Here is a 16511-nt window from a genome sequence, read left to right as displayed (position 1 = left end):
TTCAGTAGCAGTTGATACAGTGGTTAAAGATTGAGTAGAAATGGTTGTTGTTGGACTAGTTGTTGTTGGTGTGGTTGTATTTGCTGTAGTAATAGTAGTTGAAGTGGGTGTTGTTTCAGTAGTAGTTGGTGCAGTGGTTGAAAGTTGAGTAGAAATGGTTGTTGTCATTGGACTTGTAGTTGTTGGTGAGGTTGTACTTGACGTAGTAGAAGTAGTGGTTGAAGTGGGTGTTATTTCAGTAGTAGTTGAAGCAGTGGTTAAAGGCTGAGTAGAAATGGTTGTTGTTGGACTACTAGTTGTTGGTGTGGTTGTACTTGCTGTAGTAATAGTAGTTGAAGTGGGTGTTGTTTCAGTAGTAGTTGATGTAGTAGTTGATGCAGTGGTTGAAGGTTGAGTAGAAATTGTTGTAGTCGTTGTTGGACTCGTAGTTGGTGTGGTTGTACTTGCTGTAGTAAAAGTAGTAGTTGAAGTGGGTGTTTTTTCAGTAGTAGTTGAAGCAGTGGTTAAAGGCTGAGTAGAAATGGTTGTTATTGGACTAGTAGTTGTTGGTGTGGTTGTGCTTGCTGTAGTAGAAGTAGTAGTTGAAGTGGATGTTGCTGCTGCAGTAGTAGTTGATGCACTGGTTGAAGGCAGAGTAGAAATAGTTGTCGTCGTTGGACTAGTAGATGTAAGTGTGGTTGTACTTGCTGTAGTAGTAGTTGAAGTGGGTGTTGTTTCAGTAGTAGTTGATGCAGTGGTTGAAGGCTGAGTAGAAATGGTTGTTATTGGAGTAGTAGTTGTTGGTGTAATGTTGCTTGCTGTAGTAGTAGTAGTTGAAGTAGGTGTGGTTTCAGTAGTAGTTGATGCAGAGGTTGAAGGCTGAGTAGAAATGGTTGTTATTGTCGTTGGACTAGTAGTTGTTGGTGTGGTTGTACTTGCTGTAGTATTAGTTGAAGTGGGTGTGTTTGCAGAAGCAGTTGATGCAGTGGTTGAAGGCTGAGTAGAAATGGTTGTTGTTGGCGTTGTTGGAGAGGTAGTTGTTGGTGTGGTTGTACTTGAAGGTTGAGTAGAAATAGTTGTTGTTGTTGGTGTGGTTGTGCTTGCTGTAGTAGTAGTGGTTGAAGTTGGTGTGGTTTCAGTAGTAGTTGACACAGTGGTTGAAGGCTGAGTAGAAATGGTTGTTGTCGTTGTTGGATTAGTAGTTGTTGATGTGGTTGTACTTGCTGTAGCAGTAGTAGTAGAAGTGGGTGTTGTTGCAGTAGTAGTTGATGCAGTGGTTGAAGGCAGAGTAGAAATGGTTGTTGTTGTTGTTGAGCTAGTAGTTGTTGGTGTGATTGTACTTGCTGTAGTAATAGTAGGTAAAGTTGGTATGGTTTCATTAGCAGTTGATACAGTGGTTAAAGGTTGAGTAGAAATGGTTGTTGTTGTTGGTGTGGTTGTGCTTGCTGTAGTAGTAGTAGTGGTTGAAGTGGGTGTGGTTTCAGTAGTAGTTGACGCAGTGGTTGAAGGCTGAGTAGAAATGGTTGTTGTCGTTTTTGGACTAGTAGTTGTTGGTGTAATTGTACTTGCTGTAGTAGAAGTAGTTGAAGTAGGTGTTGTTTCAGTAGTAGTTGATGCAGTGGTCGAAGGCTGCGTAGAAATTGTTGTGGTCGTTGTTGGAGTAGTAGTTGTTGGTGTGGTTGTACTTGCTGTAGTAGAAGTAGTAGTTAAAGTGGGTGTTGTTTCAGTAGTAGTTGATGCAATGGTTGAAGGCTGAGTAGAAATTGTTGTGGTCGTTGTTGGAGTAGTAGTTGTTGGTGTGGTTGTACTTGCTGTCAGTGTAGGAGTAGTAAGAGTGGGTGTTGTTTCAGTAGTAGTTGATGCAGTGGGTGAAGGCTGAGTAGAAATGGTTGTTGGGTCACTAGTTGTTTGTGTGCTTGTACTTGCTGTAGTTGAAGTGGGTGTTGTTACAATACTAGTTGATGCAGTGGTTGAAGGCTGAGTAGGAATGGTTGTTGTTGTGGTTGGGGGTTGAATAGTAATGGTTGATGAAGAAGTTGAATCCATACTTGATTGTGTAGTTGTACTTGTTGACAACCCAGTAGAACTTAATGTTGTAGTGACTGTAATTACACCAGTCGTGGGTTGGGTGCTAATAATTGATGCTGAAGCAGTTGATTCAGTAGTAATAGACTCAGTGGTGCTCTCTGTTGTAGTAAAGGTAGAAGGAGTAATAAAATATGTTAGACTATTATATTGAACCATTGACATCATCACCTATTACAGTACAGAAACAGTAGTTTTTACCCTGTTTACATCTTGATTTGATTTCAACGTGTGAGTCTTTTTATGAACAGCAGCTGTAATATTTTGGGATTGAAGCACCAGGAGTGTCAGTGAGACTAAGGTAAGATTGGCAAGGTAGCCGAGGTGTGGCTGTGATGTCTGTCCAAGTGTAAGAGAGAAAGAATGTGTTGCTCTGCAGAACGAGGAGGTGACGGAGAAAGTAAACAGCTTGTCAAATATTCAATGAATACACCTCATAGAGAAGAAACAGGAAACATGACTGTGAAGGAATGGTATTATACTAATATAACCCATTAATCAAACAAGTCATAAAATTAAGTTAGAATTGTTTCCATCATTGACAAGAATGTAGAGAACAAGAAATAATATTTTCATAGAGATTAATGGAAGCATCGTAAACAGCCAATTCTTTCCTATACATGCCTATATAAATTGCAGCATATTCTAATCCTGATAAGTATAGGGATTTGGGGATTCCCCTTTTTAACAATAGTGGGGGTCCCAGAGGGTAGACCCACAGATAGTTTACTGCAGTGATCTGTGTCTTGGAAGAAAAACTAAGAAAATTTTTACTGTACCTGCTCCATTATTTATCTGGGCACCTAAAAGCGAAAACAACACGTTACTGATACTCATACAAGTCAAGTCTGGTTATGTTGGTTTGTGACGACAACTACTTTACAGTACATGGCTATGTTCACACAACATAAATTTTCTATTAAGCATGGCCGTTGTTGCCAATTTGCAACAACAGCCGTGATAATTGGGAAAATTGAAGTAGCATTGCAGTCAATGGAGTCCCGGCTGGAGTGTTTACACATAGTAAACTCTCCGGTTGGGATCCCTAACGGACGCACTAAAAACTGACATGTCAGTTTTTTGTGGCCACTATTCATTGAATAGCAGCCGCACAGAACTGACAGGTCACAATGGAAAGTGCGGCTCCGGCCGCACCTTCCATTGTGTGCCAGGGATGAATTGGGATGTGGGCACACACGGATGTGCCCGCATCCCAATTCAGCACAAATCTAGTTCATCCGGCTGGTATGATCGTCACTGACACCTGCTGTTCTGTGACACTGCCGGGTCAACAATAAATGTGACATACTCTGAAATAAGTGCATCTTATCATCGGAAAAATTAATACTGCCTTATTTTTAGGGAAATAGGAAACCTCTGTTAACCTTTTTGTCATGTCATGGGGTAGAACAATGGAATAACAGCTGTTGGGATGTGCTGCATGTTGGACAACAATGGCTGATTAACACCACTGACTTTATTTACGTCCATAAGGTTTCCATCATCATCCAGCATTTACCAGCATGCTGCAGGGCTTAAAGTGTAGATGGGACTTCAGCCCAGTCATAGTATACACAAGTAATATTACTTCTACTACTACTATGTTGGCTTTGAATCCCAAACCAAGAGCACATCCTACTGAACAAGATAACGTAAAGCAGAGTTAATACTTAGGCTCTACACCCCTTGACTATGTTTCCACAGCGTTTTTTCTTATTTGTTTATAATTTTTTAAATGAGGTCCGTTTTTTTGTGGATTGGCCTCCCACAAATGTAATAACGACTGTTGGTACATCATTCTAGTTCAGGTGGACTGATTGCCCTTTGGTTTTGTCTTTAATTGAAAAGTCCATTGAATTTAATAGTAAAGATGGTGAAAGGATTGGAAAAAAAAATGAACTGAGTGTGAACAACTAAAAAATAACGTCCGCTGTTTGCAAAATAATTGACATGATTATTATTTTGATGTCCGCGCAGATAACGTCTGTCTTGTTATACACTGTGGGGGACATTTATGAAGTCAGGCGTTTTTTATGCCGGGCTTACAAATGTCCCCGCCTCTCCGGAGCTCAGGGGATTTATGTAGAGGCGCATTGCCCGCCCATTCGAATGGAGCCCGCCTATGCGAATAACCTGAAACCTATGCCAGCTCAGAGCTGGCTTAGGTTTCAGTATCATTTTCCCCCCTCTGCGTGCTGCCGCACCCCTCATAACGCCACCTTTGCGCCACACTGACGAAGGTGGCACAGATCGGCCCAATGTGAATATGTGTAACATGTCTGAATGCAGATATATTCAAAATACTTAAACATTAAGGCTATGTTCACACAACATCAAACATAGAGAAAAGGTGGCCGCTTTTGCAATTTAAAATAACGTCTGTAATGGCCGCAATTTAACTGACTGCCATGCAATGCATTCTATTGGAACACAGACGTACAATGCACACAATGTATTGAATAACAGACATTATCACCGCGGACGTCAAAATAATGATCTTGACAATTATTTTCGGACGTCTTTTGCAAACAGCTCACTTTTTTCACTTCTTTCTTTGTTTTTACTATTAAATTCAATTGACTTTTCAATTAAGCCGCAACCCAAAGGCCAATTAGTAACCAAACTATTATAATGTATCAACACCAGTCATTGCACTAAGGGAAGGCCAGACAGCTAAACGACGTCCGTTATTTTTGACTCAAAATGACGGACGTCACGGAGGTGAAAAAAACGTTGTGTGAACATAGCCTCAATCTTAATTTTTACTATTAAATTCTTTGGACTTTTCAATTAAGCCACATCCAAAGGGCAATTAGTGATCCCAAACTAGAATAATGTACAAACAGCGTTATTGCACTAAGGGAAGACCAGGCTGCTAAATGACGTCCGTTATTTTGGACTCAAAATGACGGACGTCCTTTTAAACAGAGCTGAAAAAACATTGTGTGAACCTAGCCTTATTCTTATTAATAATAATTTAATACAAAAAAACATAAAAATAATGCATGTGAATATTCTTCTCCATCTTCTTCTTCTTCATAATAATAATAATAATAATAATAATAATCATTATTATTATTTACCATTTTTAATAATAATTGTGTTTAATTAATAATTATTGCCATAAATTAATTAATATCTATCAATAATTAAAATAACAAAAACAACAATAATAATAATAATAATAATAATAATAATAATAATAGGTATATCACAGATACAAAGCCTTTACAGCAGATTGTAATACTTGTGCAAGTTTAGAGACCCCTGCCCCCCCTCCCTCCATCTCACATCAGGCAAAAAAAATGTAATGAGTTGTTTATGAGTTAATTTTTTTTTTTTAAATTATTGAATAGAATTGTTTTGCTTACCTGCATGGCTGAGAGATGCAACAAGCAACATATAAAGATAAGGCCGTGAAATCTTCATGATGTCTGGTATTATTGTCCCTCAGCATTAGCTAATGTCTCCTGGAACAGCAGCCACATATTAAGATGTACAGGAGGTTTATTGCAGAGGGGTTTTATAGTGAGAAGGTGACAACTCAATCGTGTCATTGCGGAGAGGTGACACCCTATGATACTTCTATTAATTGTTCTATTCAAAAATATATTTATCCAATAGTCCAGGTAGTTTAGATCTTCACCCTGTCGGGTCCGGTGAGGCATTGTATAAATATGCTTCTTACATCAATTAATTGCACGAACAGGGGGACGAGCTGCCCAGCTTGTTGAGGTATGCTCCGAGCACTGACAGGTGAGATGGGGTGTGTGCACTAAAAAAAAAATTGTGATGTCAATGAACAGTTGCTCAGGAAAACAACAATGACTTCTATATGGAGATATTAAAAAAAAATTGAAATTAAGGGTGACGTCTGCTTATATGTATAGATATGACTATAACAATGCGGTATGCAAACAAAAAAATATATATATTCTATAGTATATAAATATGGTAGCATTGCATCGCACGTAGCATAAAACAACTAAAAAGTAATATTTAGAATTGTTGTCATTTCCACATTTTGCCTCACAGATCATGGAATAGAAAATGATACCAATGAAAACTAAAGGTTATCCTGCAAGCATGGAAAAGTTATGGCTCTCAAAATATTATAACACAAAAAGTCATATTTTCATTGAAGTAAATGGGAGACTGAGCTGCAGCAATCCCAGAACAGCCACTCTATGGAGGCTTAGTGGTGACAATCTAAAATGGACGTGAAGAGTCCAACGTGTCGGTGTTGGAATGGAAGTCAACATTTTGATTTTGAAATGTGCCAAAATGTTGACATAAATTAGTGGCATAATCAATAGTAAGTAAATACATGAGGGTCCGCAAAAAAAAAAAAAGCTCTGTCATGAGTCTCGAAACACGGGTCTAGTCTAAGGATCCAACAAATTTACCATACAAGAGGAGCCACTGTGAAGAGTTTGGAGCATTTTCCTACTTCCTGCGGGGACGCTCTACTCAACACTGATCCTTCTGATAAATCTAACATCACATCAGAATTTGTGTAATACAGTTCTCCAGATACGTTAGAGCAGGATCTATAAGACATTACAGTGACCTACTATTTGGTCCAAATAGGCTAAGAAGCTTATGGCTATGTTCACACTGCGTATGAGTCCGTCCGTAGTTTGTACGCCGCCGTACATGTGCGGCTGAAACTACGGGCGTGGGAAAAATCGACATGCGTCCGGATGCTTACGAACCGCGCACATACGCCCGTAGTACAGTTATGCTTCCCTAGCTTGTTTCGAAGCGATCTGAGGCAGGTCATTTACTTGGAAATCTTCGCCCAGCCCAATAAACCACACAGAACCTTTTGGATCGAAAAATCAAGTTCAAATTTGGCTGAAATAAGTACTCCGTATGGGACCGCAATGAAATCCACGTAGTGTGCATTGTGCGGGCGTATATCGTATACTTTCAAGCGAACGCATCAACCTCAAAACTACGTGCGTATATTCGCGGTTCGCACTACGGACGGAATCATACGCAGTGTGAACATAGCCTAAAGGTGTACTCCGAGAAAAAAAATTGTGGACCTATGGTTGTCTCCATGTTTTCACGGCCTCCCTAGGGCGGCATCAGACTTCTGCAGCTGCGGGGTATCAAACACAGTGCATTCAGATAATGTTGCTAAACCCAAACTTTTTGACAGACACACTCAACACAGTATTTGCATAGTAATTTACTAATTTGTAATGTTGTCCTTGTTGTCATTGCCGGAACTGCAGGGGGAGGTATAAGACAGGAGGAGTGGCTGAGACTACTGATGACTTCCTCTAGGCACTGTAAGTAAACTGTTATATTATAGCAATACATTGCTCTGCTGCTGAGCTAAAATCAGCCAACCAGAACACCTCCACTACTACCTCCCCAATCTCCACTCAACAACTCCACAACCCAGATTAAGCGATTCCTGATCTAGTGAATCCTGTCTAGCCCACGCCCTATCAGTCCTCTCTCTTTACCTGCTTCTTTTTAGTGTTTTGTGTACTTTACCATGTAATCCCACAAGAGTAAAATTCAAATAACAAAACAGCAAGAGTAAATAAATAGCAGATACAAATCAATTTTCTAATTCAACTTGGACTTAAAGTGTCACTGTTGTTAAAATTTTTATTGCAGAAATCAATAGTACAGGCGATTTAAAAAAAAATTTTTTATTGGGTTTATTAGCCGAAAAATGAATTTTATCATGAAAAAGCAGTTTGAAGCTCTCCCCCCTGTCTTCATGGTTTTTCCTATGGAGAGAGAAAGTAAAAGCAGCAAAACAGGACAACAAAGAGTTAATTTACATTCACATCGCGGGCTCTCTCTTCTGACAGTCAACACTGACCTCTCTGACCTCTGAATATGGCTCTGAATAGCTCCCCTGCTGTGTTATCCATTGTTCTCGGCTCTCAGCTGTCCGCTAATCTCGCTCATTCCCCTCTTCATAGACCAGACAAATCCGACTGATGAAAAAACAGTAGAGATTTCCTGATTCTGAGGAGTGGATGACAGAAAGGAGAGGAGGGGTTGACCTGGGAAAAGGCTTTTTACATGGAGATAATGGCGGATTTGGCTAATAAACCCAATTACAAAGTTTCTTAAAATCGCCTGGACTATTGATTTCTGCAAAAAAAAATTATTTTAAATTTTAACGACAGTGACACTTTAAAATTTATTTTAAATTCATATAAGAACTGGGATTCCTGTGAAAAGATAGGCGCCCCTGCTCATATACACAGAGCAGAGAGGCAAACATTTAGAATGACTACTTACCTCCACCCAGTACCCAGAAAATGTAACTGAGCAGTAAGGAGTAAAATATACTGTATGGCTTACCACCCAGTGCACAAAAGCAGGGACTCTTGTCATTTATAGGAGTCCTTGCTCCTGTATATTGCAACTAAAATCAAAACTGGTTCAAGACAGAGTTATTTGTTCATCTTTACCTGTAAAACTTGACTACTGAAAACCCCATTGGCAAGGCATAGTCATTTTTGCTACTAGATACTGTACCTCTGACACTACGTTTTGCAGTCTCAGACTGCTTCTAAAGCTTAAGTGTTCATTGTTATAGGACTGAGATCAGAGATTCAACCAATGTGGTTTTCCTGTAAAAGTCTGTGACATGTGAGAATATTAGAGATGGGGAATCTAGTTTGTTTTGGTGATTAGTTCACTATGAACTAGTTCACTGAAAAGATTAGTTCATTTAGTTCAGTATTTCTCTGGATTCTGCTGAGAAGATATTGAACAGTTCTAGTTCATTACACAGAAGCTCTGGCTCCTAGGAGGAGTTATAGTCTTGTTAAAATGATCAGATATAGTTAATTCATCTGATCATTATATAACAAACTTTTGTTAAAGGGGTACTCTGGAGAAAATAAATTCAAAAGTTATTTATTCAAGTTAGTAATTTGCTTTTTTTTCTTTTTTAACCCTTTGAGGACCAGGCCCAAAATGACCCAGTGGACCGCGCAAATTTTGATCTTCGTGTTTTCGTTTTTCCCTCCCCCCCTTCTAAGAGCTCCAGCACTCTCAGTTTTCTATCTACAGGCCATATGAGTGCTTGTTTTTTACAGGAGTAGTTGTACTTTGTAATGGCGTCATTCATTCTACCATAACATGTATGATGGAATCCCAAATATATTATTTATGAAGATATAAATAGGTGAAATCGAAAAAAAGAATGCAATATGGTAACTTTTGGGGGGTTCCTGTGGCTACGTAATGCACTATATGGTAACAGCGACATGATATGATTATTCTATAGGTCAGTCCGAACACAACCATATGCAGGTTACACAGATTCTCTAATGTTATATATATTTTTTTTATGAAATCCTTTTTTTTGGCAATTAAATATTAATAAAATGGGCCTATTGTGACGCTTATAACGGTTTTATTTTTTCACCTACGGGGCTGTATGGGGTGTAATTTTTTCCGCTATGATCTCTAGTTTTTATTAATACCAGATTTGTGAAAATCGGACGTTTTGATCACTTTTTATTGATTTTTTTAAATATATAATGTAACACAAAATCGGTAATCCGCGCACTTTTTTCCCTCTTTTCGTGTACGCCGTTTACCGTTCGCAATGACGCTTGTTATAGTTTAATAGATCAGACAATTACGCACGCTACGGTATATTATATGTTTATCTATTTATTTATTTTTATATGTTTTATTTATATAATAGGAAAGGGGGGTGATTTCAACTTTTATTGGGGGAGGGGTTTTGGAGTAGTGTGTTAGTGTTTTGAACTTTTTTTTTTTTACACATTTGAAGTCCCTTTGGGGAACTTTTACATACACTAGTGTGATTACACACACTGATGATTGCTATGCCACAGGCATAGCATTGATCAGTGTTATCGGCGCTCTGCTCATTGAGCCTGCCTGTGCAGGCTCAGTGTAGCAGATCGCCGATCGGACCGCACGGAGGCAGGTGAGAGACCTCCGGCGGTCCGTTTCAATGATCGGGACCCCCGCAGTCACACAGGGGACTCCCCCTGTCACTCACACTTAAACGCCGCGGTCGCGCCGAGATCGCGGCGTTTAAGGGATTAATGACACGCGGCAGCGCGATCGCTGCAGCGTGTCATTACCGGTGAGGTCCCGGCTGCTGACTGCAGCCGGCCCCCACCTCCTATGAAGCGCGCTCCGCTCCGGAGAAACACCCAGGACGTAAGGTTACGTCATGGGTCGTCTGGGGACAGACTTCCATGACGTAACCCTACGTCCAGGGTCGTCTAGGGGTTAAATATTCAAGCCTCCCAGTACTTATCAGCTGCTGTATGTCCCACAGAATGTCATGTTGCAAGGAGCTCTGTGTCAGACTGGGAAGATTACATGACTTCATGTGGGGCATACAGCAACTGATAAGTACTGGAAAGCTTACTTTTTTTTTTTATGTTTTCATTTTCCTTTCATCATTTTCCAGTTCTCTCACTTGCCGGAGCAATATCAGAAAGCTGAGCTGTGATTGGTTGCTATGGGGGCAAAGAAAATCTTCCTCTAAAACAGCCTGTTGATTCTCCAGCCATATCCTATGAGGAGCTGATAGAGAGAGGCATCATGTGACCTGTGAACTAAATGAACTAGATGAACTGCTGAACCAAATGGTTTGAGAGTGAATCAGGTCTAGTTCAATGTGATGCATATCACTGAGCCCAGCACTGCCCCCTGTGGTAGTGTAGAGGACTGACTCATAATGAATGTGTATGAGGGAGCTGAGAAGCAGATCAGCAGCCACCATTGTGAGTACAGAACAGGAGCCAGGGGGTAAAGATTTTAGCAAGACTGATCTTCTAGGCTCCAGGAGGCTGATCTAATCCCAAAGACTGGTGAGGGACATGAACCACACATAGAAACTCTCTCTCTTTCTCTCTCTCTCTCTCTCTTTCTCTCTCTCTCTCTCTCTCTCTCTCTTTCTCTCATACACACATATGGGCTGTGTCTGTCTACTGTGCAATCTCAATGTTATTAATATTATTACTATTATATGTGTATATGATGTGTGCGGTATAGTGTTTTACTACCTTATTTTACAGCATCAGGAGCTATAGAGCAAGTGTGAGAGCAGGGAGCTTGTTTCCTGGAGCTGGATGAGGGATCACTGGCTCCTCCCACTTTCTGTTTAGTTCATAATGAACTAATCTCTGTCAGGATGGTGAACTAGATGAACTAGTTCACTCTGAAGATTAGTTCATTTTGAACTAATCACTTACGAACTACCCATCACTAGAGAATATCACGTCCCAGTGCATTTCCCTTTAAGGGTATGTTCACACTGAGTAAAACAGGCGGTATCCCTCCTGCCTCAGTGTGTCAATGGGATGCCTCGCGCACCTCCGCTCTCTTCTTAAAGGGATACTCCAGCGGGGGGGCACTTTTTTGCTGGGACCGAGGAGGAGATGGCTGTGGTGGGTCCCGCATTGCGGCGCTCCAGTGCCCGATTCCCGACTTCTTCCAGGTGTCTGAGGCGGCCCACTCAGTGAAGGAGGCAGGATCCGTTTTAAGTCCGCTCAGATCCCGCCTCCTTCACTGAGCTGACATCACATCTCGGGCCCGCGTCAGACATCCGGAAGCGGCCGGGAATCGGGCACCGGAGCGCCGCGATGCGGGACCTGCCGCTGGAACTGGGGAGGTGAGTGGACGTTTTTTCCCTCGGCCATCTCCTCCCCGGTCCCAGCAAAAAAGTGCCCCCCCCCCCTCTGGAGTACCCCTTTAAAGAATTGACATGGCATCCCACTGACACACTGAGGCAGGATGGATGAATGGAAAAATTCTACTGACTTTGTTAATAATTTGTCATTTATATAAGGAAATTTTCCAGTTACAAATGTTTTGATTGCATACAATGATAATAACGTGATCAATTATCAAAAATACATTGGAATTGGCATACATTGGAATACTTTTTTTAAAAAAAATAAATACAACATATTTTTTTTAAATGTATACCATGCAGTATAGAATTTTTTTTAATTTTTGTCATGGAAGCCAATGACATATATGTAGACTTGAAGATATTTTGACTAGACAAAAATAGGGAGGCAGAAAACCAAAAGGATTTATCATCTTTTTTACAGCAATGACTTTCCTAATCTCGGAGCTGACTCAAAAACAACAGTTTAGTGACAGAACCGGATGGTGAAGAAGATGCGTAAGAAATAACAGGGATTTATGAGGTCCAAGCTTCAGAGATATGAAAATGTTGATGACATAGAAAATGCAGATGGAGATATCCTGAACAGAACCAGAGAGATTTATGGTGCGTTTACACAGGCAGATATATCTGACAGATTCTTGAAACCGAAGCCAGGAACAGACCATAAACAGGGAACGGGTCATAAAGGAAAGACTGAGATTTTTCTGCCTGTGTAAACACACCATTATGCTAAGTTTACACGAGGCGATTATTGGCCCGATCGTACGATTAACATTTTCGAAGTAAGGTTTTTTTTTTTATAACGATCAGCGTTTAGACGGTCCGATATATCGTACGGAAAAATCGTTTTGCGATTGTGCGCCCGCAGCACAGCCCGCCCGCAGCCCGCCCCTCCTGCTCAACCGCAGCCCCCTGCGCCGCCCTGATCGCCACCCCCGCCGATCCGATCGCTACCCCCGCCGCTCCGATAGCCACCCCCGCCGCCGCTCCGATCGCCCCCCGCCGCCACTCTGATCCCCCCCCCCCCGCCGCCACTCTGATCCCCCCCCCCCGCTCCGATCGCTGCCGCCGATCCGATCGCCCCCGCCGCCCTGGCCACGAGCATACGTTACCTGCTCCGCGCAGTAGGTCTTCCGACATCCCCGGCTCCCATCTTCGGCGCACTGATTGGCTGAAGAGATGAGCCGGGAGTTTGAAACGGCTCCCCTTCAGCCAATCAGTGCTGAAGAGGAGCACTGATTGGCTGAAGAGGAGCCATTTGAAATTCCCGCCTCATCTCTTCAGCCAATCAGTGCACCGAAGATGGGAGACGTGGATGTCGGAAGACCTACTGCGCGGAGCAGGTAACGTATGCTCTTGGCCGCGGCGGTGGTGGCGATCGGAGCGGCGGCGGGGGGGGGGCAATCGGAGTGGCGGCAGGGGGGCGATCGGAGCGGCGGGGGTGGCGATCGGGGCGGCGGGGGTGGTGATCGGAGCAGCGGCGGGGGTGGCGATCGGAGCGGCGGGGGAGGCGATCGGGGCGGCGGGGGTGTCGATCAGAGCGGCGGCGGGGGGTGGCGATCGAGCCGGCGCAGGGGGCTGCGGATGAGCGGGGGGCTGGGCTGCGAGCAGGGGGCCGGGCGGCGGGCGGGGCTGCGGGCGGCCGGACTATCGCGCAACGACTGTTTACATGGAACGATCGGCAAATTTTTTGCGATCGGCGAAGGACGATTTATGAACATGTTAAAGGATTAAAATGAACGATTTTTCGATCGTTCGCCGCGTTTACACGTACGATTATCGTTTAAATTCTATCGTAATCGCGAAAATTCTCCCGATAATTGTTTCGTGTAAACGTAGCATTAGTATATAGTATTTAGTATAAAGAAATTTATCAGAACTAACCTTTCCTTCTACAGTGATGAGCCAGCGAGGGGCTGTAACAGGCAACAGGTGTGGGCCCATTGCAATGCCAGACCGGTAAGGGTCCATTTACACAGAAAGATTATCTGCCAAAGATTTGAAGCTAAAACCAGGAATGGATCTGAAAAGAGGAAAAATCTCAATCTTTTCTTTATGACCTGATCTCTGTTTATAGTCTGTTTCTGGCTTTGGCTTCAAATCTTTCACAGATAATCTGTCAGAGAATCTTTCTGTGTGAATGGACCCTCAAGGTACGTTTACAGGGAACGATTATCGGGCGAATTTTCGCGATAACGATCGCATTGAGCGATAATTGTTCCGTGTAAACGCAGTGAATGATCAAGCGATTAGCTAAAAATTGTTCATTTTGATCTTTGAACATGTTAATAAATCCTCGTTGATCGTTCACAAAAAATGCGCAGATCGTTCCGTGTAAACAGTCGTTCACTGATTTTACCTATGTGCGATAGGCTTAAGCGATTGCAAAACGATCGCAAAACGAATTTTCTGTACGATATATCGTTCCACCTAAATGCTGATCGTTATAAAAAAAAAACGTTACTTCAAAATCGTTAATCGTACGATCGGGCGAATTATCGCTCCGTGTAAATTTAGCATCAGGCTTTGGTCAGATTATCTGACAGATGATCTGCCAAAGATTTGAAGCCAAAGCCAGAAACAGACTATAAACAGATCAGGTCATAAAGGAAAGCCTGAGATTTCTCCTAGTTTCAAATCCATTCCTGGCTTTGGCTGCAAATCTTTGGCAGATAATCTTTCTGTGTAAATGGCCCCTTAGGGGGAGATTTATCAAACATGGTGTAAAGTGAAACTGGCTCAGTTGCCCCTAGCAACCAATCAGATTCCACCTTTCATTTTCCAAAGAGTCTGTGAGGAATGAAAGGTGGAATCTGATTGGTTGCTAGGGGCAACTGAGCCAGTTTCACTTTACACCATGTTTGATAAATCTCTTCCATAGGGTGCCTTCACACCTACCGGATCCGCAGCAGATCTCACGCTGCGGAATAGCAGCGAGATCCGCTGCGGATGCAGTCCCATTTATTTCTATAGGGCACATACTCGCAGTGGGATTGACATCCCGCTGTGAGTATGTGCTTCAACCCCCTGTCGCCCGCAGCCCCGCTGCCGAGATCATACATTACCTGCTTTGGCGACACGTCTGCATGTAAGGCTCTCAGTTCCGGTCCCGCTCAGCCAATCAGTGACTAATTGGCTGAGCGGGACCAGAGCTGGAAGCCTGATATGCAGCCGCATTGCCAGAGCAGGTAATGTATGATCTCGGCAGCGGGGCTGCGGGCGACAGGGGGTTGAAGCACATACTCACAGCGGGATGTCAATCCCACTGCGAGTATGTGCCCTATAGAAATAAATGGGACTGCATCCGCAGCGGATCTCGCTGCTAATCCGCAGCGTGAGATCTGCTGCGGATCCGGTAGGTGTGAAGGCACCCTAAGGGTCCTTTTACACATACAGTTATCTGACCATTTTATCTGACAGATATTTTAAGCCAAAGCCAGGAATGGACGTGAAAAGAGAAGAAATCTCAGTCTTTCTTATATGACTTGTTCTCTTTTTATAGTCTGCTCCTGGCTTTGGCTTCTAAAATCTGTCACATAAATTGGTCAGATATCTGTGTATGTAAAAGGACCCTTAGGGTCCATTTACACAGAAAGATTATCTGACAGATTATCTGCCAAAGATTTGAAGCCAAAGCCAGAAACGGACTATAAACAGGGAACAGGTCATAAAGAAAAGCCTGAGATTTCTCCTCTTTTCAAATCCATTCCTGGCTTTGGCTTCAAATCTTTGGAAGATAATCTGTCAGATAATCTTTCTGTGTAAATTGAACTTCAGGGTCCATGGCCGAATTCACTGAGAGGTGCATGCGTCTAAGTAAATCCAAACGGGTAGGCGCCTAAACCTGCGCCCAGTGTACCAAATCTTCCAGCGGGCGTAGATGATTTACGCCTGCGAGCATGATGCCTTGCCCCTTCTTCCCAAATCTGCCCCTTCTCCCTGGCGTACACCTCGGGCAGATCTTTCATATGTGTCCCCCAGAGTGTCCTGCAGGTTTTTACAAAAAAAACCTAACCAAACCTAATGGTCCTTTTACATGGGACGATTATCGTTCGTTTTTGCACAATAACGGTCGAATTCGAACGATAATCGTACGTGTAAACGCTGCAAACTATCAAACGACGAGTGAGAAAGCGTTCATTTTGATCTTTCAACATGTTCTTAAATCATCGTTGATTGTTCGCATCGTTGATCGTTCAGTGTAAACATTCTTTCAACGATTTCACCTATGTGTGAGATAGGCTTAAACGATGTATCGTTCAGTCTAAACGCTGATCGTTATAAAAAAAACATTGTTCATTCAAAATCGTTAATCGTGCGATCGGGCGAATTATCGCTCCGTGTAAAAGTACCATAACAAAGGCAGATCGTCCATGCAGGCAGCACAGGTAAAGGTCAGCAATCCAGGTGGGCAACAGAGGAGTAATTACAATGACTGGCCCCTGCAGGCCAAACCAGGAAGTGCAGGAATATGGTGGCGGCCAAAGGAGATTGGGGCATGGGGCAGAGATTGGTTGTAGGAGACTGTGACACCCCCCTTCCCCCTCGCCATTCGCAAACTACTGGTTGGGTGCAGTCTAGACCAAGAGTCCATGAGCCATGATACATACACAGTGAGTATCGCGGATCACTCATTATATCTGCACCCAGACCAGGAAAGGTTAAGTGAGCGGCAATGCTGACAGCGCTGCTCAGTCCTGTACACTCCTCCAAGCGTTAGACAACTTGATCCTCTCTGAGATGACAACGATCGATGATGATGAGTAAGTAACAT

General features: G+C 42.7%; 1 protein-coding gene across 1 annotated transcript in view; it reads right to left on the bottom strand.

The window, feature by feature from the left end:
* LOC138766531 (mucin-2-like) overlaps positions 1 to 16511 on the bottom strand; it is a 46451-nt gene that overhangs the window by 11741 nt on the left and 18199 nt on the right. Inside the window, exons 6-7 of the mRNA XM_069944121.1 lie at positions 2844 to 2867; positions 57 to 2165 (exon numbers count right to left, since the gene is read on the bottom strand). Coding sequence (XP_069800222.1) covers positions 57 to 2165; positions 2844 to 2867 — 2133 coding nt within the window. The remainder of the gene's footprint in view (positions 1 to 56; positions 2166 to 2843; positions 2868 to 16511) is intronic.

This window comes from Dendropsophus ebraccatus, chromosome 10, assembly GCF_027789765.1.
Source record: "Dendropsophus ebraccatus isolate aDenEbr1 chromosome 10, aDenEbr1.pat, whole genome shotgun sequence".
Classification (NCBI taxonomy): Eukaryota; Metazoa; Chordata; class Amphibia; order Anura; family Hylidae; genus Dendropsophus; species Dendropsophus ebraccatus.
The sequence above is the reverse complement of the archived record's forward strand: the minus strand, read 5'-3'. Positions and strand labels throughout refer to the sequence as shown.